Raw genomic sequence first — 24,356 nt, forward strand, 5'->3', positions numbered from 1 at the left:
AAATCACTGCCGTAAAATTATGACTTTTCTTATACCAACTACCTTAATAGGTGTGTGGGGAAAGATAAAGGGATGGAAAGGGGACCAGATTAAAAACAAAACAAAACAAAAAAACCCCTCATTTTTTGTAATCCTCCACAGTGCATATATTCTCTTCCAATATAATAAAACGTACCCTGCCTGTTGACAACTGAGAAAACTGAGAAAATCTAAGTGGAAATATGATAAAGAAAAACCTCAGCCAGGACAATGGAAAATGTAATCAAACCTCAATAGCTCCCTCTGCTGTCGTTTTATGTAATTTAATTTTTTTGTTTGTTTTATTCAATTACAAATCACACGAAGCTGGGTAATACAGAAGTCAGTTGATAAAATCCTTAATTACTTCATCTAAAACTGGAAGCATCACTCCTGTATCCTGTCTCCTGTATTGGCAGGTGGGTTCCTTTTCCACTAGCGCCACCTGGGAAGCCCACTCCTGTATCATGAATAAGGATGATCTGATGATGGGACAGTTTTCTATACAGTAGAGGCATTAGGGTAACTTAAAGAAGTGACTGGGCTTCCCTGGTGGCTCAGCGGTTAGGAACCCAGCTGTCAAAGTAGGAGACACAGGTTGGATCCGTGGGTCGGGCAGATCCCCTGGAGCAGGAAATGGTAACCCACTCCAGTATTCTTGCCTGGAGAATCCCCACAGAGAGGAGAGCCTGGTGGGCTATACTCCATGGAGTCAGACACGACTTAGCTACTAAGCAACAACAACAAAAGAAATGGCTACATTTCTGAAGTGAGAAGTGCTACATACGCTTCAATAAACCTCGATCTCTAAAAATTAGGCACATTTTTTAAAAGACAACTTTTAACGATTTACTTGTCTAGGCCACACTGGTTCTGTGAGAGCTGAAAAGCCCTTGGCTTTGAAAAGGATGTGGAAGACGTAAGGTTGGAATGCAGAGAAAGGAGCAAACACCAGGCCAGTTAGGAACAGAACAGGTTCTTCCACTTGAGGCGCCAGGACCGCAGGGCACAGGACTGGGGCGGAGCCGGGCTGACACGCCCCGGAGGCTGCCGGCCGGATGCCCCTCGGCGCGCATCCTCACCCGACGCTCCGAGCAAGTCTGAGCGGGGCTATTTCTCACTTTATGAACAAGAAGACACTTGATTGTTTGGTCCGTCAACAACTAAGGAGAAAGACTGGGCACAGATTTAGAAGCCTTTGGCTGGGCAGTGGGAGCTAGAAAATCTGGGCTTTGAAGTCCTCCTTCTGTCACCCACTGGGGCCCTGGGAAAGTCACAGCCTCGCAGCCTGCTTCTTCCACTAAAAATTGAAAGATGTGATTCAGCGGCCTCACAGGTCTTTTCCAGCACTCGAAACCATTGCAGGCCCATCACACTCTATTCCCCCCCTTTATCTGACCCAGATGGTTCAGTTTAAATGACAATCAAAGGCAATTTGAGGAAAAAGGAAAAAAGAGAGGAAGGAAGGAAGGAGGTGGAAAGAGGGAGAAAGAGTGGGAGTGAGGTAGGAGATAGATGGGCTCCAGGTTAGACATTTTAAACTGGCCTCCTGTTTGTATTTCATGGGCCACGAAGAAGTGGCCTTCAGATTAGATACTTAATACTGCTAGCATTTCTTGAGACGAGAGATAGGTGGGCTCCAGTTAAGGCATTTACGAGCACCCTCCTATTTGCCCTCTGAAATGGAAGTAACAACAGAAACAGGGTAAATTGCCAGTGTTTGTCTCTTGTAAAATCCTTAAGGTAACAGTAATGGCAAGAACAAAGAAGGGCAAAACCCTGTTTGAGTAAAGGATTAAAGGATCTCCATTTCCCACCCCACCCCCCCCTTTGGGGACATGAGACACTACGCATGCGCAGAAAGGCTCCTAGGGGTCAAAAGTCAGGGGGTAATACCAGCCATAATGAGTCTTGCTTTTCCCAGAAGCCTTCACTTCAAGATCCACCTTGGCTGAGGGGTGTGTGGGTACCCAGGGAAGGGTCCCAGGATAGGTCAGACGTGGAAAAAGAAACCAGAAAATTGCTTGAAGGTAAACAAAGACCCTGAAGAACTTCCCTACATAAATGACTTAATTGCCTCTTTATTGAGCTCCTCCTTTTGGGGGGGCGGGGGGTGGGGACAGTCACACCCTTTCTCTGCGGGTGTTCGCCTCTTCCTTGCTTCTGCCTTAACTAAACAAACCATTTCTCTCTGTGCTCTCCCACTTGTTGTGCTACGTCTCTAATAATAAACTCTGAACCTGCATTTATAGTTTCTGCCCCCAGGATCTTTCACTGAGGGTAAAGATCCAGGGAAAAAGAGATTCTAGCCTCTAGCCCTGCTGGTCTGGTGGCTAGGATTCCTGGTTTTCACTCGGGTTATCCAGGTTCAATTTGTAGGCAGGGAATTATGATCTTGCTTCATGCCACCGCTCACTGATGCCTCATTGAGATCAGGAGGAAAGGAGGGAGGAAAAATGGGAGGGAAGCTGGCAGATTTCAAAAGAGCAGCCAAATAGAATACTTGCAGTGAAATGGAGATATTGGCAGGTGGTGAACGTGCCCCTTGGTGAGAAAAATGAAAGTCACATGGCTTTTTTTCAAACAATAATGAGCAGCAGCAACTTTTCCCTGCTCCACTCACTGCCAGTTTATAGACTGACGTCTGGATCTCAATCAGCAAAGGCCACCATCGAAACATCAATAGCAAAGGCTCCGTTCATCCCAACCCTGGAGCGGCTGGGAGGTGCCGATGACTCATTCAGCTGGGAGCTTCAGAGCAGTTTACATACCAGAGAAGTCCCTTCCCTCCTAATCTCACAGTTTACAAAGATAAGAACAAACACAAACACTTCTGGAGAAGTTCTATGAAGAAAATAGAGGTAAGAGAATGGAGTGGTAGGGTAACTGTTTCAGCTATGGCGACTAGGGACATCCGGTCTCTCTCTCCCTTATATATATATCTTGGCTTTGATCCCTGGGTTGGGAAGATCCCTTGAGAAGGGAAAGGCTACCCACTACAGTTTTCTGGTCTGGAGAATTCCATGGACTGTATATAGTCCATGGCGTTGCAATACAGTCCATGGGGTCACAAAGAGTCGGACACGACTGAGCAACTTTCACTTTCACTTTATATATATATATGTATTTAATTAGAGGATAATTACTTTATAATATTGTGATGGTTTCTTGCCATACCTCAACATGAATCTGCATTAGCTGTACCTATGTCCCCTCTCTCCTGAATCCCCCTCAGGACATCCTCTCTGAGGAAGTTATCCTAGCAGAGTCCCTGCTGCTGCTGCTGCTAAATCGCTTCAGTCGTGTCTGACTCTGTGCAACCCCATAGATGGCAGCCCACCAGGCTCCCCCGTCCCTGGGATTCTCCAGGCAGGAACACTGGAGAAGAAAGCAAATATCTGATCTAAGCCGATGACAGAAGACCCTGAAAGTGGGAGTGAATCTACAGTATGTGGAGTGAAAGAAAGTCAGGGTGGCTGGAGGATGGGGACAGGGCAGAGAGGAGGTGTGTGAGCTGGGGCTGGAGGGGAGTCTGGGCTGGTTAACAATGAAAGCAGGAGAGCTGACTCGGACAGGAGAGAAGTGGAGTTGGGGCAAGTGGAGAAGAGGAACCCCGCTCACTGGGCATGGCCCGTGCTTTTGTTCCCACTGCCTTTGCTTGGAGCTTTATAAGCTAAATGGTGGTGTGGAAAGGAGAGCAGAGGAAAAAGGAAGTGAGAGGGTGCTGAGTGGGGTTAGGAGAGGCAAGAAGACCAAGGATGAAGGCAAACATCCCCTAGCAGATATCCCCCAAAACAAATCCTTGACAAATACGAACACAAGTCAAAACTAATTTGAGGGACTTCCCTGGTGGTCCAGTGGCTAAGACTCCATGTTCCCAATGCAGGGGGACCAGGTTCAATCCCTGGTCAGGGAACGAGATACCACATGTCGCAACTAAAGATCTGAGTGTGGCAACTAAGACCCGGCACGGCCAAATAAATAAATACTAAAAAAAACTAATTTGAGCATCAAATCATTCACATTCTTATTTCTATAGGCAATAAAGCAGCAGATAAGGTGTGGAAATGATACAAAGTGAAAGGAAAAAAGTTCAGGGGTAATTAAAATCTCTGAACAATAGGTCCCTTGTAATGAAGATGTTAACTGAGAAGCCTGTTGGACTCTATGTTGGCAGATCAAGAAGGACAAAAACTGGTGTGTTTCTCTAGAAAGGTGGGCGGTTGTGTACCTGTGAATGGTGGAGTTATCTAACAGGACCTGACAGATCTAAGGACAACTATTCACACAAAGGACCACGAACACCACACAGTCCATCAAGTGTCCCCAAAGCAGTGGTTCCCAGAGGGGGCATCCACAGTGCCAAGTTTATACTCATAATCATACCAGGGCTCTTCACCCTTATTTTCTCCTGAGTGTACAGTCCAGCTTCCCAGAGAATTACATGACAAGGGATACTGCAACAGCTTGAACACAAGAACAATGAAAATCCAGCTGCTACTAAATGAAACATTAAGCCCTTCAGAATTTTTCCGTTTTAGTTTCCAGTGTGGTGACTATTGATAAAACCCATAGGAACAAAAGCTTTTGGGGTTCCTCAATCATTTCAGGGTAACAGAAAAGTTTGAGAATGTGGCTCAACCTGTTACTAAATTTGAGGTTATTAATATCATATAGTATTGTACTATAAATATGATGTAAATGTTACAATAGGATAGTGATTGGTGATCATTTTATTATTAAATGGGGAGTTGCATTAAGACTAGATACTAGGACAGTAGATCCAAGACTCACAGCCATCCATGAACCACTTCCAAGGCAGTAATTTGTCTGCCATTGGTCCCGTGCAAGACTCCTAAGTGATGAAAAAGCAGATCTACAATGACAAAATTCGGAGGCTTTGCTCAAAAGGAATGCATGTTTCTACACCAGATGATACACAGGAGCTGAAGGGGAAGAAGAGGCTGTGTCTATGAGAATGAAACTCGCATTCATGTCTTTTTTTACATTTGAACCTTTCTCAGAAAGCTGTCCAATACTTCTTCACACACACTCACATACGTATATGCGCTATTGATATTCATTCCTTTGGTTTTTCATTTGACCTTTCACCTACTGCCTGGAAACCTAAAGAAATTTGAAACCTTCAGTTTTCCATTTCACATTTCATTTCACACATGACTTTTCAACCATCGCCTGGAAAGCTGAAGAAATTTGGGGGGGGCGGGGGGAAGAACCAAAACAGAGAATCAAGCCAAGGCTACATACAACTCCAAGATAGGTATTGAATATTTAACTTCTTTCTCAGGCCTTCCAGCCCCGCACCTTACTAATGGAGTGACGGGGGGTAGGGGGGTGGGGCGGGGAACCATCAATTTACATAAACTCTGAGAAAGGAAACGTGTCTTTCCAAAAGAGGAATGGTTTGACTCAAGACGTGACATGGTTTCAGTTGGCTTTAAATTTAGATACAAGAAATTGTTAGTGGGTACATTTCTTCTCTCCAACGTTACACACAGAAAACATTGCTCATAGTTTAGATATTTGAAATAAATATGAAAGTGCTGGCACGTTATATTTTCCAAGGGGTATGAATACTTGTCTTTATTACATTTATTTGCAAAGATGTCCTACCAAGTTATCATTACGCATGGACACAGGCAGTCATGTTAAGATATTTAATACAGAGGGAAAGAAGTTTGGGGACTTTAAAAAGGATAATTTAGGTCAAAACTTCTCAAATAAAGTGTTAAATAATGAAAGATACATGATTTAAGGAGTGGATTCATAAGTGATATAAACAAACCTTGCACACTGTAATTTAAAACAAATATGCAGAGAATTCCCTGATGGTCCAGTGGTAAGGACTCTGTACTTTCACTGCCAAGGGCCTGGGTTCAGTTCCTGATCTCAGAAGTAGGATCCCACAAGGATTTGATTTAGATCCAAGAGTTCTTCAAACAGGAATCATGTCTTTTTTCTATGAACCACACCTCACCTCTAAGGCACCATCTAAAATTTCCCAATGGAGTGAAAACTGAAAATACACTTGCAAACTACAAGCAAACTTCTACATTTTAATGAGTTTCCTGCCAAGTTTTTACCATTTTCTGATCTACACCTGATGTTCAAGCTGGTTTAAAAAGGGCAGAGGAACCAGAGATCAAATTCCCAACATCCGAATGGATCATGGAAAAAGCAAGAGAGTTCCAGAAAAACATCTATTTCTGCTTTATTGACTATGCCAAAGCCTTTGACTGTGTGGATCACAATAAACTGTGGAAAATTCTGAAAGAGATGGGAATACCAGACCACCTGACCTGCCTCTTGAGAAACCTATATGCAGGTCAGGAAACAACAGTTAGAACTGGGCATGGAACAAGACTGGTTCCAAATAGGAAAAGGAGTCATCAAGGCTCTATATTGTCACCCTGCTTATTTAACTTCTATGCAGAGTACATCACGAGAAATGCTGGACTGGATGCAGCACAAGCTGGAATCAAGATTGCCAGGAGAAATATCAATAACCTCAGATATGCAGATGACACCACCCTTTTGGCAGAAAGTGAAGAACCAAAGAGCCTCTTGATGAAAGTGAAAGAAGAGAGTGAAAAAGTTGGCTTAAGGCTCAACATTCAGAAAACGAAGATCATGGCATCCGGTCCCATCACTTCATGGCAAATAGATGGGGAAACAGTGGAAAGAGTGGCTGATTTTATTTTGGGGGGCTCCAAAATCACTGCAGATGGTGACTGCAACCATGAAATTAAAAGACGCTTACTCCTTGGAAGAAAAGTTATGAACAGTCAAGGCTATGGTTTTTCCTATGGTCATGTACGGATGTGAGAGTTGGACTGTGAAGAAGGCTGAGCGCCGAAGAATTGATGCTTTTGAACTGTGGTGTTGGAGAAGACTCTTGAGAGCCCCTTGGACTGCAAGGAGATCCAGCCAGTCCATTCTGAAGATCAGCCCTGGGATTTCTTTGGAAGGAATGATGCTAAAGCTGAAACTCCAGTACTTTGGCCACCTCATGCGAAGAGCGGACTCATTAGAAAAGACTTTGATGATGGGAGGGATTGGGGGCAGGAGAAGGGGGACAACAGAGGATGAGATGGCTGGATGGCATCACTGACTCGATGGATGTAAATCTGAGTGAACTCTGGGAGTTGATGATGGACAGGGAGGCCTGGCATGCTGCGATTCATGGGGTCAGAAAGAGTCAGACACGACTGAGTGACCGAACTGAACTGATTGATCTACACCTCATTAGAGAAATAACATTTATCAAGTTATTTCCAAAGCAGTCAATTTAGTTTTCAAACCAACAACTCTCTTTCAGTCACATTTTATCAGTTTACATATTTAAATGTCATAATAAAAGAAATAAGTACAACTGGAATAAGCAAGCTTAGAAAAAACCACAAATGATATTGATAAGCATATGTACAAGGGCAAACTAGAAAACAGCTCTGAGATGCAAGTATTAACTGTGATCTAACAAAATCAGTTACTGCTGATATCCCAAGCAGAATAAGTTTAATATACTAGAGATGATAGCTTTAATATTAGCATGGAACAATATTATGATAAAGCTTTAATTTGTAAACTTTTTACCTCAAGATATAATCTTGAATATGTACTAGAGTAGCTAGAACTACTATGTGTCAAATACCTCTTCCTTCTAAAGCTGTACAATGTTACTAATGCCATACTGAGGTAATACATCCACATTAGTGCTTCCATTTTGAATTGTTACTAAATAGTCATTGTGAAGCTCTTATAATTCACTAACATACTTAAATGGCATGGATATCAAGCAGCATTTGTAACAGGCAAAGCATACATTTTTTTTTCTTTTTTTTTTAGTATTTATTTATTGCCTGCATCGCAAGAGACACAAGAGATGCGAGTTCAATACCTGGGTCACTAAGATCCTGGAGAAGGAAACGCATCCACTCCAGTATTCTTGCCTGAAAAACTTCATGGACAGAGGAGCCTGGAGGCTGCAGTCCAGTGAATTGCAGAGTTGGATACGACTGAGTGACTAAGCACACACATGTACTTAGCAGTGCCAGGTCTTAGTTACAGCAAAATTTCTTGATCTAATTTTCATCTTTGGCTTTATTTTCTTATATTGCTTATAGATATTCTTGTCATTCCCCCATTTGCTCTCCTTTTAGTCTAATTTCCCTTTGGTTTTGCTGTCTGCTCTGCTCTGGCAGGATTAACTAGCTGTATTGTTGCAGTTTACTTACTTTGAGAAACAATGGCTGACAGTCACTGAAAACCCAAAATTGCAAAAAACAAAGATAAATAATAATTTAACTAAGCTTTAGACAGGCAGTGCCTGTTCTCAGGATCTCAATCATATAACACTATGAACTGAAAATAATCAAACTTGCTACTGCATCTGAGCAGTGAACATTATCCTAAGAAATGTCCAGTGGTAATCAATAAATCCTAAGTTTTCCATACAAAACAAAAGAGCAAGTTAACACTTAAAGTCTTGCCACAGACCCAGGGGTTGTGCTCACCGCTTTATTTAATCCTTCTGAAATAGGCTCCATTCTCACTCCTTTTGGGGCTTCCCTGATAGCTCAGACAGTAAAAGAATCTGCCTGCAATGCAGGAGACTTGGGTTCTATCCCTGGGTCAGGAAGATCCCCTGGAGAAGGAAATGGCTACCTATCCACTTCAGTATTCTTACCTAGAGAATTCCATGGACAGAGGAGCCTGGCGGGCTACAGTTCATGGGGTCGCAAAGAGTCAGACACGATTGAGTGACTAATACTCAGCTCTTTATTTTTTTAACTGATGAGGAAATCTAGGCTCGCAGCCTAGTGCACCCAGATTCCAGTACAGGACTCAGAAACATTTCAAAACCATTCCATCAAAAAGGATGCTGAACTATTTAAATCACCTTCTTTAAAAGGAGTGCATCATTCTAACCGTAATATTGTTTTAACTCCTACCTCTGGCTTTTCAATCCAGGCAAATTTGAATGACTATCTGTTCTTATACGTAAGACCAAGATAAATCAGCCACCATCTAAATTTTCCCTATTAATACACCTTCAATCCCTTTATTAAGACCTCTGCACCGTTATACACACAATTAGAATCCATTCAGGGAGGAGGTATGAATCTCTATTAGAATTCCTCCAAAATACAACTAACTGTTGAGAAATGAGGAAAGAAAAAGAGGGAGGGGAGGATAGCTCTAAAGAGATAAAAGGAGAGTAGCGCTGACATATATACACGGTCATGTGTGAAATACACGGGGAAGCTGCCGTATAGCATAAGGAGCTCAGCCAGGTGCTCTGCGATGACCTACAGTGGGGTGGGAGGGTCAAGATGGAGGGGATATATGTATACTTATGGCTGACTCACGTTTTTGTATGGTAGAAGCCAACATAACATTGTAAAGCAATTATCCTCCAACTAAAAGAAGTAAAAAGGACACACGAGGCTGCCAGGATGAGCCTAGGTGGTAGTAAGATTCCTGTGTTCTTCTTTATAAACACAAGCATGAAAGAAGAGTGCAACTGTCTACTCAAGTATGGACTGTGACTTCCTTCCAAAGCCCAGTGTGGAAAGGAGGGACAAAGAGTGACTTGAGCAATCTGACACTACCACAGCCAAGTGGTCAAAGTCAAATCAACAGGCATATGTCGGTGGTGTGTGTCCTTGACATGATGTGGGAGAAATGGCAGCTTTACCCATGTGTGGTCTTCCTCCCCAAAACTTGTAACCCCAGTCTAATCATAAGAAAGATGTAAGTTCCAAAGAACTTCACAAAATATTTGACCAGTTCCTCTCAGTACTATCAAGGTCATCAAAACCCAGTGTGAGAAACCATCTTGGTCAAGAGGAATCTAAGGAGACATGACAACTGAAAGTAATGTGATATCTATCTTTGATGGCACCCTGAACCAGAATAAGGACATTTGGTAAAAACACACAAAAATCAGAAAAAAATAACAGATCAATACCAATCCACTGATTACAACATATGTACCAGACTAATGGCAGATGTTAACAAGAAAGGCAGCTGGGTGCAAAGTAGATGGAAACTCTCTGCATCGTTTTTCTCAGTTGTTCTGTGAAAAGTGAAAGTGAAAGTGAAGTTACTCAGTCATGGCGACTCTTTGCGACCCCCATGGACTGTAGCCTACCAGGCTCCTCCGTCCATGGGATTTTTCCAGGCAAGAATACTGGAGTGGGTTGCCATTTCCTTCTCCAGGAGATCTTCCTGATCCAGGGATTGAACCCAGGTCTCACTGTTCTAAAAAACAGTCTGTTTGAAAACAGAAAAGGATTAATGCAAAATGGCAGTAGAATAAAAAAAATGGACAGGATTTCTTTAGGACACATATTCTCTTGCTTTATACAAACACTGTGGAAAAGATGACAGTTTCAATCACTAGACTTCAGGACTCACTGAAGGGAAGTAGTGGTTGTATTTCATCAGAGGCAATTAATCAAATATAATTTGAGGTTTTAGCACCTATATTTTGAAATAAACAAAAGATAACTATCACAAATATTCCTGGTTTCCAGACTTACTTTTAAATGAACACTCATTGCCGGAGTAAGCTTAGAAAGTGATTTAAATCATAAAGTTGTAAAAATTCAGAACTGCAAAGAAGCTAAGATGCATTTTATGCCAACCTCCTGAACTACCAACTACACTGACAACAGTGATCTGTTCAGGGTCAGGGTCAGTCTACCAGTTAGAAGGAATCGTGTGCACTTCCTATTACAAGCCTCTACAAACAATATGAGAATTACTATGTTTGTAATGCAGATAAAACTTAAGGAGTATGTAAAATATTCATTATAACAAAGAGAAATAGATATTTAAAATTTAATACTAAGGGAAAAGGGACCATTGTGTAAAACATAGTTTATCTTTGGATACAATGTCTTGTCTTTCATTTTACAAAGCAGCTTCTATTTCAGTATTTTTTCTACATTAATAGGGTAAAATGTAGAGCAATTGCAACCTATCCATTAAATGGGTAAATTTCCTGAGGGGAAAAAAAAAAGAGTAACTGTTTAAGTCTGACTTTCCAATTTCCAATTCTAAGATCCTCCTCCATAGAATATTCTACTCTGGTTACAAACATGTCAGAAGTAGCCAACGATGTTTCAAAATGAAACTCCAGCAGCTAACCTCTGAGTGTGTTACATAAGGGGTATTCTTTGGAAGGGCCCAGGGTAGCAGGAAGGGATGTGGAAGCCCCACCCCACAGTGCTATGAAGTCTGAACTCACATGTTACTTGAACACTACATTTTATAACAACTTTTATTTACAAGTAGTTCCAATGTTGTACAAGTAACTCAAGTTATGGACTAGACACATTCTGAATTTAGTGCAATGTTTATAAATAAACTGTATTTAAACTGTCCTATCTGTGGGTGATTTACAGGGGAGTTCTGCTCCTATTATTGCACCAAGAGCGATGGGGAAAGATTACATGTCAAGATTAAGAAATGACAAGTACTAGTGCCAGACAAGTACTAGTGCCAGTACTAGTCCATGACTAGTACTAGTCCAGACAATGACAAGTACTAGTGACTCTTGAGTCCACTCTTGAGTCAGCCTAATTGTGCAGTACACTCCTATTTACTACTAAAAAAAGTCCATGTACAAGTGGACCCATGTAGTTCAAACCTGTGTTGTTCACGGGTCAACTGTTCCAAGAAAGCAAACAACTTAGGTCCCTTAACTTCTAACTGCAAGATTATTTTAGTTCCTAGGCTAGAATTACTGAATCTAATGTCACAAAGATAAAGCCAAGCCAATAAGAGTCCCAGCCAGAAGCAAGGAGCCTCAAATATAAGCTGCTGAAGTGAGGCAAACCTTCTCTTTAGGAGATGAACAGTAAGAAGGTGGCTTCCAGTGATGCCACAGTGTGGACACCCGGGGTGTCTGTGAAACAATGTCCTGATCGCAGGCTAACTGTGTTGTATGCAGCACAAAACTAAAATTTGGTTTCCCTCATCTGATCAAGTGCTTTACAGAGCCCAGCAATGATTACCAACACACCATTCAGAGTCTCCACCCCTCTACCTCCATAAACTGTAATCAGCCCAAAGGATAATGTACACACTATTAAAAAGCATTCCCTGGTCCCAAGAATGGGAGATTATGGTCATTAGACAGCTGGTGCCAAGACTTCCTCCCATTAAATAAGCCTCTTTCTCTTTTGCTCTAAGTTTAGTAATAATGGTATGTAGTTCAATAAGCGCACTGGAGTGGATAAAGATTAGGATAAACTGTTAGCCTTCCTCCTCTCTTTAATTCCCCTACTTAATTTCAAATGGCCAACTAAATCGAGTGATATAATCTACTTGTACTTGAGAAATATGTCAATCAGGAAATTCATAACAGAGTTGGCAAAAACGTTAAAATTTTTCTGGAAGGCAATGCATATTTATAAAGATAAAATGGAAAGAACACAGATGTGAGTGAACAATTTTTATTGAAACCCTCAAAGATTAAGAGGACCAAATGGTGAGTTTGGGTACCATAACAGAAAATCTCACCTAACTGTACCATCATTCACAGGAATGAACAAACCCAAACACGACAAAATTCAAATTCTCATGTAATTGCTACAAGTGAATGTAAATGAACTAATCATTTTATCATAACCTTTCTTTAATCATATGAAAAAGAAGGGAATTTACATGGCATAACAAAAGATATGCAAAACTTCATGAAACACAATTCTCTTAAATTTCTCAAACTTATGTTTATAGGATGCAGAATGCACTTGAAATGATTAAATGACTTAAGCTGATTCTTTTTTTTTTTTATTGCAAACTGTTTTAACATCAGCTTTAACCCCCATGCATGGTATTCAAAAAGAACACAGCTTCAGAATTAAAAAGATCACTTAAGTTAAAACGAGGACTGAACTCAGGAAAAGGCTGGGGTTTCTTCTGAAAGGAATCTTCAAGTACCAATATGTATAGAGAAAGAATACTAATTTTGGTTACATTTTCCCCCTTACTGTTAAATATACAAACTATATAATACCTTTCAAAATAAAACACCCATATAAGATAAACTTTAATCAAGAAACATTCAAATCAGATCTTGGAAAAACATTAGGCAAGGAGTTTACTGGGCCAATAATGTCTCAATCTATGATTGCTCAAAACACGGGGTCAGTCTCCTGTTGAAGAGCCCGATTTCTCACCCTTCTGGGTCCCAGGAGTTAAGAAACCTCCCATTCCTTGTGCTAATGAGACAACCTGCGATCCTTTCACTTAAGAGGAAAAATATTCTGCTGCACATTGACAGACCAAGAAGGGAGAGAAAATAGGTACTCTGAAGAAAACTTAAATGAGGGGGAAAAAAATTCACCGATTGAAAAGTTTTGTTTTTCCCAAAGGAATGCTGCACCCATTTCACTTAATATTAGAAATCCAGGTTAAAGGCACTGGGAGGAACTCCTCACCACAAGTAGAATTACAGGTGACACTTCTGAGTCTGCTATTGCAATCAGCCTGCCTGTTGAGTGTTCTGTGACGTTTCTTACACAGAAACCTACTGTAAATTAAACAAGTTTCGATCTGTGAATAATGTAACAACTAGTTTTATAAAAAATATTCAGAGTTGCTAATAAAGCACCAAGAAAAAGAGCAGCTCAGAGGACTCAGAGTCTTTCTACAGGTCACTCCTGCAGTTTTCTCCCACAGGACCTTCAGAGTGACAATGGTCTTCTCTGACCCGTCCCACCTATATAACCCAAGGGACGTGGAAGGCTGCTGCGGGGACTACACCCAAACGCCAACTTTCATTATAAATAGTTAAGAGATATCTTACAAGATTTCATGGCTTACTCTGAAAAAGGTAAAACAGGTGCAATTTTCCTTTAAGAAAGTCTTGATTTTTGTAATACACTATTAATATTTTGATGTTCCCTTCAGTAAACACTGATAACTATGCTGGGACTACCAAAGCACTGTGAAGTCACTACAATTTATCTACAAATACTGTATTTTTTTTCACCTGAATACAGTATTTGTACATTTTAAGAAAATATTGTACAAAAAAAAATCATATAAATGAAAGCCTCAAAGAAATATCTGTCATTAAATTTTTGAGTTGAAGTGACCAAAGACCATAGTAATGAAAACATTTCTAAACATGATGTAAACATAAGTGGAGTAATGCAAAACATCAAGGTATTCAAACCTACTATATTGCTATTACCATCCTTACTGTATCTTTCTACATAGCTTTCTCCTTTTGGAACCGTAATACAAGGGGCAGTACATTATTTCATAACCATATGCCATCAAATCAGGTAATACAGATGCTTGACACGTTTAATTATACAAAATCAATTTGTTTCAAGATACAAAATTAACGTTGATATGTCATTAATGAAAAAAATAAGATGTTAAAAAGATAACTATAAGAATACCCAGATATATGCTGTATTCCCATTTATATAGATCTGATCAATAAAACATCAACACATTCACTTAGATACTGATTTAATCCATGGATCAAGGCCATATTTTCAAATATTTTAAGGATGCCAGGACACCGCAAAAGCCGGAGAAAGGAGTTGAGGAACAATATATGCTTGCTAAACAAGAACTATGTTTATTTAGCTAGTGAATACCTAGAGTAATAAATTTTTACTTCATGATAGCAATCAGGCTCGCAAACACCCAGAAATAGGAATTAAGGGTTTTAAATGTAGTTATAAAGGTCATAAAAAGTCTGATTAGACTGAGGTACATTACTCAAAATTTTGAGATTCATTAAGTGGTAGCAAACAAAATAATTCCTCAGACAAATGCACATTTTTCAGTATACATATTATTGGGGGAAGGAGGGGAGAAGAATGTGCATTAACTGGTGAGACCCACCAAGCTGCATATCAATATTCTGTTACACCAAACAGTTTGAAGACAAGGGAAATGTTCTAATATAATCTCAGATTATGTTTCATTTGGCTAAAATAGAGCTTAAGGTTGCTTTGCCATATTAAAAGTTTACTACAATAATTTTCACAGAAACATTTAGACTTGAACTCCAGGACTAAGTATGGCATGATTCTTTTGCTTTTAATCTGTCAAATAGCTAAAAATTGACAATTTAAAAACTACAACAAAGAAAAAGTTGAAGCAGTGTGACTCTTACATCATTGAACCACTTCTAATGGTTAACTGTTAGTATTTAACAAATTCAAAGAGTTAATGAATCCTTGCATTCATTCAGTCTTCTGTGCCTTAGCTAGGATGCATAATTACAAAAGACAGCAGATACTGGTAAAAGCTTCAGGACAGAAAGTGCTTGACGGAGTTACAGTTCTCAAGTGTGTTTGGTGAGAGTATAAGGGCAGACGCGCTGATGAAAACCATTACAAGAAGAGTCAATTCTGTGTTGTTAGAGTTCAAAGATGTCACCTTAAGCAGAAAAAAGCTTTAATAACGTCTTCTTTGACTTATTAGGCATTTCCAGAGTCTACATCATTAGTGTTGTAATTCTAACAGGATATCTTCATAGGGTTATTGTTTGTTTCTATTTCTCTCCTGAAAGAAAAACACAAAGACCTTTAAGGAAACATCATCATTGTTTAGGGATTTAAATTAGATGCACATAGAAAGTAAACCACGTCCATACAGAAGTTCTTTAAATACTAATTCAAATAGTTAGGTAAAAACGATTCACTATTACCTACACACACCACAGTGGGAGTACCACAAGCCATTTTAAAATAAACAATTCCAAACACAAAGACCCAGTTCAAGAGATTATGGGTCCCTTCCACAGCCCTATCTTCCCACAGAATTTTGTTTACGTGGGACTACTACAGTAAATGTATTTCTAGCCCCTTCCATGAGTTCTTGATGGTTAAGTATCAAACAGACTGTAAGTCCTGTGAAGCAATCAGAACTACTGGCCGAGGCAGGGTCAGGAGGAAAGGAAGAGGTGTGTTAAAGTTGCATTCAATTAAGCTTTCTGTGTTGATTTCTCCATATCATACTCTCACATTCAGCATAATTCTTCATTTGAATAAATACTAATACTTATTACTAATAATTCCTTTTAAGAAAGCAGAAATCCCTTGAACAAAAGTTAAACTGAGTGATATTTTCATGATGGTTATTAATCAAATATCCACCTGCAATACTTATCTTTGAGCCTGCAATTCTAACAAGTTCACAGTGATCCTAATGCTTCCAGTCCAAGGACCACAGCTTGAAAGCCACTTGTGTCTAATACATTCTAAGACTCTATTTTTGGTTTCACTACTCCTTTTTCATGAGTAATACAGATTCCATAATAAATATGTGCATACTTTGAAAATGGTAAAATTAATGTCCCATCCTCTGTGACATCAGGAAATTATTTAAAATTTTAAAGACAATCTAAAGTTCTTTGTTACTAAAGCCCTTCCTTCTTCATTTGTATATATTTCTACAACTTGAATGACAGTATTTAACACAGGAAGTTTAACAAATAAATGTCCTACTATACAAATAACCACAAATAAACTATTTTATGCACCCATAAGTATCAGTGGGATATTATGAAATTAAAGAATAAAACAAAAATGAAAACAGACACAAAACAAGCCAATTTCCAAAAGGATAAACAAAAACAAAAATCCAACAGCATAAAGGAAAAAGAGACCCCCCAAAATTAAAAAAAAAGTAATAATAATTTGGAACCAGGAAGTTATAGCCTAATTTTACAAGATACCTAAAGCTTTAAAAAATAAAAAATCAGCCTAAACATAAAGGAAATTTATTTCTCAGCTAAAGGAAAACAGATTTGCACGCAAAATGGTGAAGCCTGCTATAATCAGCTGGATTATAAAACACAGGAGGTAACGAATGGCTCACTGTTCACTCTTCCCCATGAAATGATTAATGAGAAAGCACAAATATAAAGTGGCAGAAATACACATTTAAATCAAGCCATCAAAACATGTAGGTTCAACAGAAACACAAAAGAGCTCAAATTTGTATTAAAAAATGATTTATAGGAAATTAACCTTAACATAAGGAAACAGAAAAGTTAAAAATAGTGAAAAACAAGCCAGATAAAGATTGAGTCAATCAACTGTATATACTTGATTGATATATACAGTTATACAGTGGATATATGTGTATATATATATATAGTGGATTCTAAAGGCAAAAACCATTGTTAATCACATATTGAGTGAAAAACATTTTATAATTACAGCAGTATTTAAAAAAATACAACTTTACATATATTAAAAGTTGTCAGAATTACAAAGAAAATCTGACAGGTTCTTAATTATAGTAGAATTAAACACATTTCTCTCAGTAATTGATAAAGAAGACAAATTGGTGAAAATAAAGACTGAATATACAGAAAACAGAAAACTGAGCTAAATAATTATGGCAGGGTACACAATGAACAATTACAAAAAGGAACTGTATGTTAGACCAGAAAATGAAAATAAATACCAAGGAATCAGTATCATACAGATCACATTTTCTGACATCAATTTTAACAGGTAAAAACATTAATTTTAACATGGCAAACAGGTAACGACGACGACGAAATCTTTCCACACTGGAAATTCTCTTCTAAAAGTCTCCCAAAGACCATAACAAAAATTCCAAAGTTTTAACACCAGTGCAATATACTAAATCTAAGCCCTTGAATAGCGCTTAGAAATTTACAAATGTTGACTTGAAAATATATATATTTTTCACTTGAAAAATGAGCTCATCATCCACTCAGTATGTTAGGAAATGAGCAGCAGCTAAGTCCCCCAAAATAGAATATAAGACCCAGGAGGACAATTTAACAGACAACAAAAAGCAAAGACAGCACAAGAAAACAAAAATAAAAACTGATGTTGGGGGGAAGGGGTAAAAGAAGCTAACAATTGAAAAATCTCTAAAAAGACTCATTTAAAAAAGAGAAAGCATAAATAATATGAAGACTGATATAGCTAAAAAAAATTTAAAACACTATTAACACCAATATGAGGCTTCCCTGGTGGCTCAGACAGTAAAGTATCTGCATGTGATATGGGAGACTCCGGCTCAGTTCCTGGGTGGGAAAGATCCCCTGGAGAAGCGCATGGCTACCCACTCTAGTATTCTTGCCTGGAGAAGCTCATGGACAGAGGACCCTGGAAGGCTACAGTCCATAGGGTCACAAATGCCAATGTGCCAAAAATGTCTGAGACAATACCAACAACTTGCTAAAAACATAATTTATTAAATACAACATGACAAAACAAACTCAACAGTAAAAAGAAAACTTGAAGAGACTTATAAAAACTAAAGAACTTTAACCGACAATTAAAAATCTATCCCAAACTAAAAACTACCAGATTCACGGTTCCATAAATGCATTTGATTAATTATCCCAGAATTAGAGATAAGGAAAAGAGAGAATATTTCTTGATGTATTTTGAGGTTAGTAATGCTTTGATACTAACTTCAGAAAAGTATGAGAAAACTGAATCCAGTCTCACTTGTCCCAAAAGGATCTCTTATGGGCTGCTCTGATGATAACAGAGAGTGGAGAGGAGCACAGGCAGGTGCAGGAGGCAGTGAGGACAGCACAACAATCCTCCAGCATGGCAACGACAACAACGAAGGGTGCAGGGCTAGTGAGGAGTGCTTGGATTCAGGGTATATTCTGAAAACAGAGCCAACAAGACTGACCGACAGACTGGTTAGATACGGAGTGTGAAAGAGAAATATCAAATTATTCTGGAAGGACAATGGCCCTCTACAAAGGGGGAGCAGGTCTGGGGCAGGCAAAGACACAGAAGCCATATTGGATTTAAGATGCTTATGAAACAACTAAGTGAAGATGTTACATAGGCAATTGGATACATGAGTCTAGAGAAAGAAGGAAAGGTGCAGTGTGAGTATACAAATTTCCAAGTCCTCAGCATGGTAAAACATCCTTCAACAAAATTCAATTCCTCCTGAAGTCAAAAGGTCAACACCTCTGCTTTAGGCAAAAACCCTCAAGTACCCCACATTTATATCATAAGATTTAGAACAGTGCTTGATACTGTCAGTATTAAACATTTGAATATGAGAAATCTCTGGATATGCTATTAGTAACAGACCACTAAAAACATGAGACTAAGAATTAATGAGCTATCTATCAGTGATGTAACTTTAAGTGTTTTAAAACCAGGTACATATGACACAGCTGAGGTCATAATTACATGCCCCAGTGAGTTGTACAAAGTAACACAGGGGGATAGGAAACCTGAATTACACAAAGGAGCCAAGGCCGAGAAGCCCTGAGAAAGGATGAAACCTCTAGTGCTGCTTCAGCAGACAGCACTTCAGACATCTTTAGGATACAAACTTTCCAAAGTGGTTCACAGAACTCAATTTTTACTTTTAGTAACGACTGACAATTCAAAAATAAAACAACAGCCTGCAGAAAAATCCCTCCTCCCTCTCTTCACCACGAATAGAGGGCTAGGTCTCAACCAAGCAGATGCAGATATCTGACGACTTCTTCCCCACCCAGATTTTAGCAAAGGTACGGGAGATCGCAAGACCAACACCTAGAATTCAGCCTGTGAAGATGAACTCTGGGAGGAAGTTTACTCGCCAGCCCATGTCTTTTTGACACAGCTTAACAGATGAGATAAGAACTCCCCTACCCTTAAGGGCAGGAGAGAGCTGAAAACAAAAATTTTCTTCAGTGTCCTCAGAGGGGTCATCACCTAAACATTACAGGTAAATGACTTAATTCCTTTTCATTATCTTTAGGTTTAAACAATACTATATAAGTAATAAACTCTAAGAAAAAAAGCATAAAAATCAAAAAGAAATAAAATGGTCTCTACTGGCAGATGGTATGACTGTTAGGCAGGAATAACTACTAGAATTAATATATGAATTTAGCAAGGTCACACAATATAAGACACCTCTATAAGCTTGTAGCAAAAAACTGGGAAGACTGAAAATACAAATTATAACGGCAGAAAAAAATATAAAATACTTAGCAAAACAATTCTGTAAGAGTCATGAAGTTTTCAACAGTGAAAACTACAAAATTTTACTATTATATTTGTCTCTCCCCAAAACTCTTAAGTTCTACAAAGCAAGGGCTATTTACCTTAAGTGGCTTACTGGTAAACCTTTAATATTTATCTGTTGAATGACTAAGGTAACAGTTAAGAAAAGAACACATAGGGTCTGAATATATGGTGATAAAAGATGACTAGCGCAAGATACACGCAAGTGTTCTGGTGCGGGGAGGGGTGCTGGGGGAACTTATCTGTGACCCAGCAACAAGTTCTTAAAATCAATATGCAACCCTATTTTGGAGTGAGGTTTTAGACTATGATAAAATGAAAATAATAAACTTATTATCCTCTAGACTGTCATTCATAAGGGAAACTGTTCACGTGTAGCTTTTTTACATCCTAGGTCTTTTACTTTATGTGCTGCAGGGAGGTGGTTCCAATAGCCCCGTGGATATCAAAATCCAAGGTCGCTCAAGGCCCTCACAGTAGCTGGCCCTCTGTATCCATGGGTTCCATATTGACAGGTTCTTATCTGTGGACATGGAGGGTTGACTGTAATCATGCATTCGCTGCTGAAGAAAAAGAAACAGTTGAAATACCATTCACTTTAAGGACGATTGTTCACACCATAACAGATATGAGTTATTTACCAAGCTCAGAATAGAGTATTACTACAATAAAAATGGAATCATCTTGACTATTCAGAAAACCACTCAATGTCTTAACATAGAATTACTCACTTAAATATGCAATTAAGTTTATTCTATCAAGTGTGATATATCCTGGGCCAAAACCTATCTTCCAGAGAAATCTTTTACAGTGAGGATCACATGGAAAGCAGGATTTTATACACTGAGTTTGCTTCTGTTCACCATAATGAACTCACTAAACAGACAACTTCAACCATACAACAGTTAACAACTATAATCTGACAATGAGAAAGCATTAAATTAAATGTTCCACTTGAGAAAAAGAAGTATAAGAACTGTCAGGAAAATGTTTACTGTTGACAAAGATATACCTACTGCTCAAGTAATTTCTTCTGAATCAACACAAACTTGATTACTCTGAGACAGACCTAACATCATCTCATCTGAGAATCAAAATTGCTCCAACTGTGAAAAAACTTCTATCAGGGACTAAAACTTACTCTTTGGAAATACTCAACAATATAAAATAGCATAAATGACTAAAATATACAAGACTGTTCTGGAAATCGAAACTATTTAATAGGGATTTTATTACAATTATGTCTTGCTTGTTTCAGTTTAAGCTGCAGGGCTTCATCTCTTTCCAAGGAAAGAGTATCATATTTTAGAAGTGCACCCCAAAGTTACTGGTATTCAAATACACTAATTATTCTTATATGGAATTTACAAAGCTATTAAACTAAAAATCTCACCTCAGTCTGTTTACTGATCAATAAGGACTTATAAGAATGAAAGAATATAGAAGAAGTTAAATGATGCAGTCATTATAACAAAGTAAAATTTCAGTAAAACATTACCTAAATGGTTAAGATGGCTATGTAGACTCAAATTTATACTGGGAAAATATACTCCAGACATCAGCAGTTTGGTTTTTTCTTTATTTTGTAATCACACTAGCTTTATCGTTAGAAGTAACACACACGATTGCAAGTTAAAGAAAGTAATGCTCCCCTACCCTCAAGTCCTTTCTATTTTAACTTCCTCTGACATAACTGTAACTGGCATACTAATACATACATTCTTGATTTGCCAGTTCAGACACTATTGGTGGTTTACTTGCTAAGTCATACCTGACTCTTGTGACCCCACAGACTGTAGCTTGCCAGGCTCCTTTGTCCATGGGATTCCCTAGGCAAGAATAGTGGAGTAGGTTGCCATTTCCTTCTCCAGGGGATCTTCCTGACCCAGGAACTGAAGCCAGGTATCCTGCATGGCAGGCAGATTCTTTACTGACTGGGCTATGAAGGAAGTGCTCCCATTGTATATGATGAGCAATTTATTACACTGAATGCTATATTCTCTTCTTCTCTACAACAGAGCTCACTCTATTTTAGTTCCAGTGACCATCCTTGACTTTGCCTACTATAGGCCAAGCATTAGGTGCTAAGGATTCCGCAAAGAATCCTAGAATCATAGAGCAACGCCAACCAAGAGTGCTCACGGCATCCCAACCAAGGGCTCATGTCTGTGTCAGGCTTCAAAGACCACGATGCCATTTAACAGACAGAGCAGGCAGATGCTTACAGCCCTGAGATTCACTCTGTACAATGAGGACTGTCTGACTCAAAACGCATAGTCTCTACAGAGGGATATTTGTTCTACTGTAACCAGCTAGCGGCTGCCATCCTTCTTGAATTCCTTTTTCATTCTGCTGAAATACCTCTTCAAGTTTTTCAAGGATATGTAGCTAAGGTCTTGTACACCTAAAAATTTCATTTTGCACTCGTCCCTCACTGATATAATTTAACACTCATCTTCAAGAGCCTGATTTTATGCCCCATTCCTCTACACAACAAAATCAGAATTCGTGTATGTGTCCAGAGTTGTAGATGAGAGAATTTTGATAGCAGTCTGACTCTCCTTCCTTTGTAGCTTATAGGCAGAAGGCATATAATCTGTCTTTTGTTCAGAAAGCTTGTCTCTTTACCTCTTCTTCTTTTAAAATTTTAAATAATCCTGCTAGTTCCTCAGTGAGCCCATTCATTCTGGAAAGTTCTCTTTAATCATTCTGCCCTCTGATTGCTTTTTTCCTTTAGAGGCAGTAGATCTCCTTCCCACCATGTCTTCCACTCCTTGTATTTTTCATCACTGTTGTTCCACATTCGGAAATTTCTTTGATTTAAAATTTCAGAACTAAAACATTAACACTGTATTAATCCACTTGCTTAAGAAGACTTTAAAAAATTTTTTGATAGTGTTTTTCATTTCCAAGAACATTTTCTGGTTTTCTTCTTTTTACGTGTGAATATTAACAACTCAACTTTTGTTTTATAAATTACTTTCTGCTCTCTGAATTACCTGTTTCTTTTAGAGGATCTGTCTTGCCTTTTTTTTTGCTTGTCAAGCTTGATTTTAATCAAATATATCAAAAGTGTGTGTTCACATCTAAGAATGAAGAACTATACAAATACTGCAGTGACACTGGCATAAATTTTCCCTTTAGCTTTAAGCTTCACAACTACCCTTTCACTATAAAAGAGAAAACCTGGCTCTCCAAGTTTTATATAACCCAACAGGCTATGTGTGATTGGCTCCTCCATAGGGTGCTGTGCTGGCAAAGAAAGGTGGGGAATTCCTTCCTCCACTGCCAAAATAACCAGAAGGGGAAGAAAAAAATTAGTCAATTAAAAAAAACCTCTAGCAACGACAAGATGAAATTAGTTCTTTACACTTCTTGTCTGTTACCGCAAGTTGGCTCAACAACTTAAAGAAAAACATAAACACAGAAAAGAAAGGAAATTACAGTAACCACAAAACTCAATGTAAAATTTTAAATTACAAAAGTCCTATTAGAAAGTACAGGAAAACCTGCCCCTGAGACCCAACATCACAAGACCCCAGCTGTGGGCTTAAGATAAACTAAGGAGGGTTGGCTGTAAAGGGTGATCACTGGTTTCTCTCTAAAGCCAGTCACTTTCTTTCTTCTTATAACAAATCTTTCTCTGCCTGAAAAAAAAAAAAAAAGAAAAGAAAGAAAGTACAGGAAAAGTTTCTCAAACTTGGAGAAGGCAAAGACTTGAAGTCATGTTAGCATAAATGTTCTAAAATAGTTCTTATTATTCAAAACTGCTTGGGTTGTTCCAATCTTAACCTAGATCCTATACTACAAAAAAAAAAAAAAAAAGAGCGCTAAAAAACCCCAAAACACTTAAAATGACACTGTGGACCAACTGAAAGAATATCATGGTTACTAAGAGAATAACTTTATTCTTAGAAAATATACACGATACATTTTTAGGGTAAAGAGCCATGATGTATGAAATGTACTCTCAAAAAGCCCGTATCAGGCAAGCATTTTTCCTGCTGATGACATTTAGGTTGTTTCCTGCTATTTACTACTGTTGACTACACTCCTAAGAACATTCTTGTATGTATCTGGGGTATGTGGGAAGTTTTTCTTAGGTACATATCCTGGAGAACTGCTGAACTGTAAGGTACTGAAATGTTCAGCTTTGTTAAGAAACTGCAAAACTACCTGCCCCAACTACCTGCTATATCAATTTAATACTCCTATCTGCAAACACATAAGACATTTTGTTGGTATACATTCCCTCCAATACTTGCTATTATCAAGTTTCTTAATTTTGCCAAATGAATA

At 38.7% G+C, this 24,356-nt stretch overlaps 1 protein-coding gene across 7 annotated transcripts in view; it reads right to left on the reverse strand.

The window, feature by feature from the left end:
• YTHDF3 (YTH N6-methyladenosine RNA binding protein 3) overlaps positions 12,490 to 24,356 on the reverse strand; it is a 34,491-nt gene continuing 22,624 nt past the window's right edge. For 3 of the 7 annotated variants that reach the window (XM_018058465.1, XM_018058464.1, XM_018058463.1), the window contains one exon: positions 12,490 to 15,582. In XM_018058465.1, the coding sequence (XP_017913954.1) occupies positions 15,559 to 15,582 (24 nt within the window). In that variant the 3' untranslated portion in view covers positions 12,490 to 15,558. Of the gene's footprint in view, positions 15,583 to 19,863; positions 20,621 to 24,356 lie in introns of those variants that run through there. The other 4 variants (XM_018058460.1, XM_018058461.1, XM_018058459.1 and 1 more) reach the window with 3 other exon arrangements.

This window comes from Capra hircus, chromosome 14, assembly GCF_001704415.2.
Source record: "Capra hircus breed San Clemente chromosome 14, ASM170441v1, whole genome shotgun sequence".
Classification (NCBI taxonomy): Eukaryota; Metazoa; Chordata; class Mammalia; order Artiodactyla; family Bovidae; genus Capra; species Capra hircus.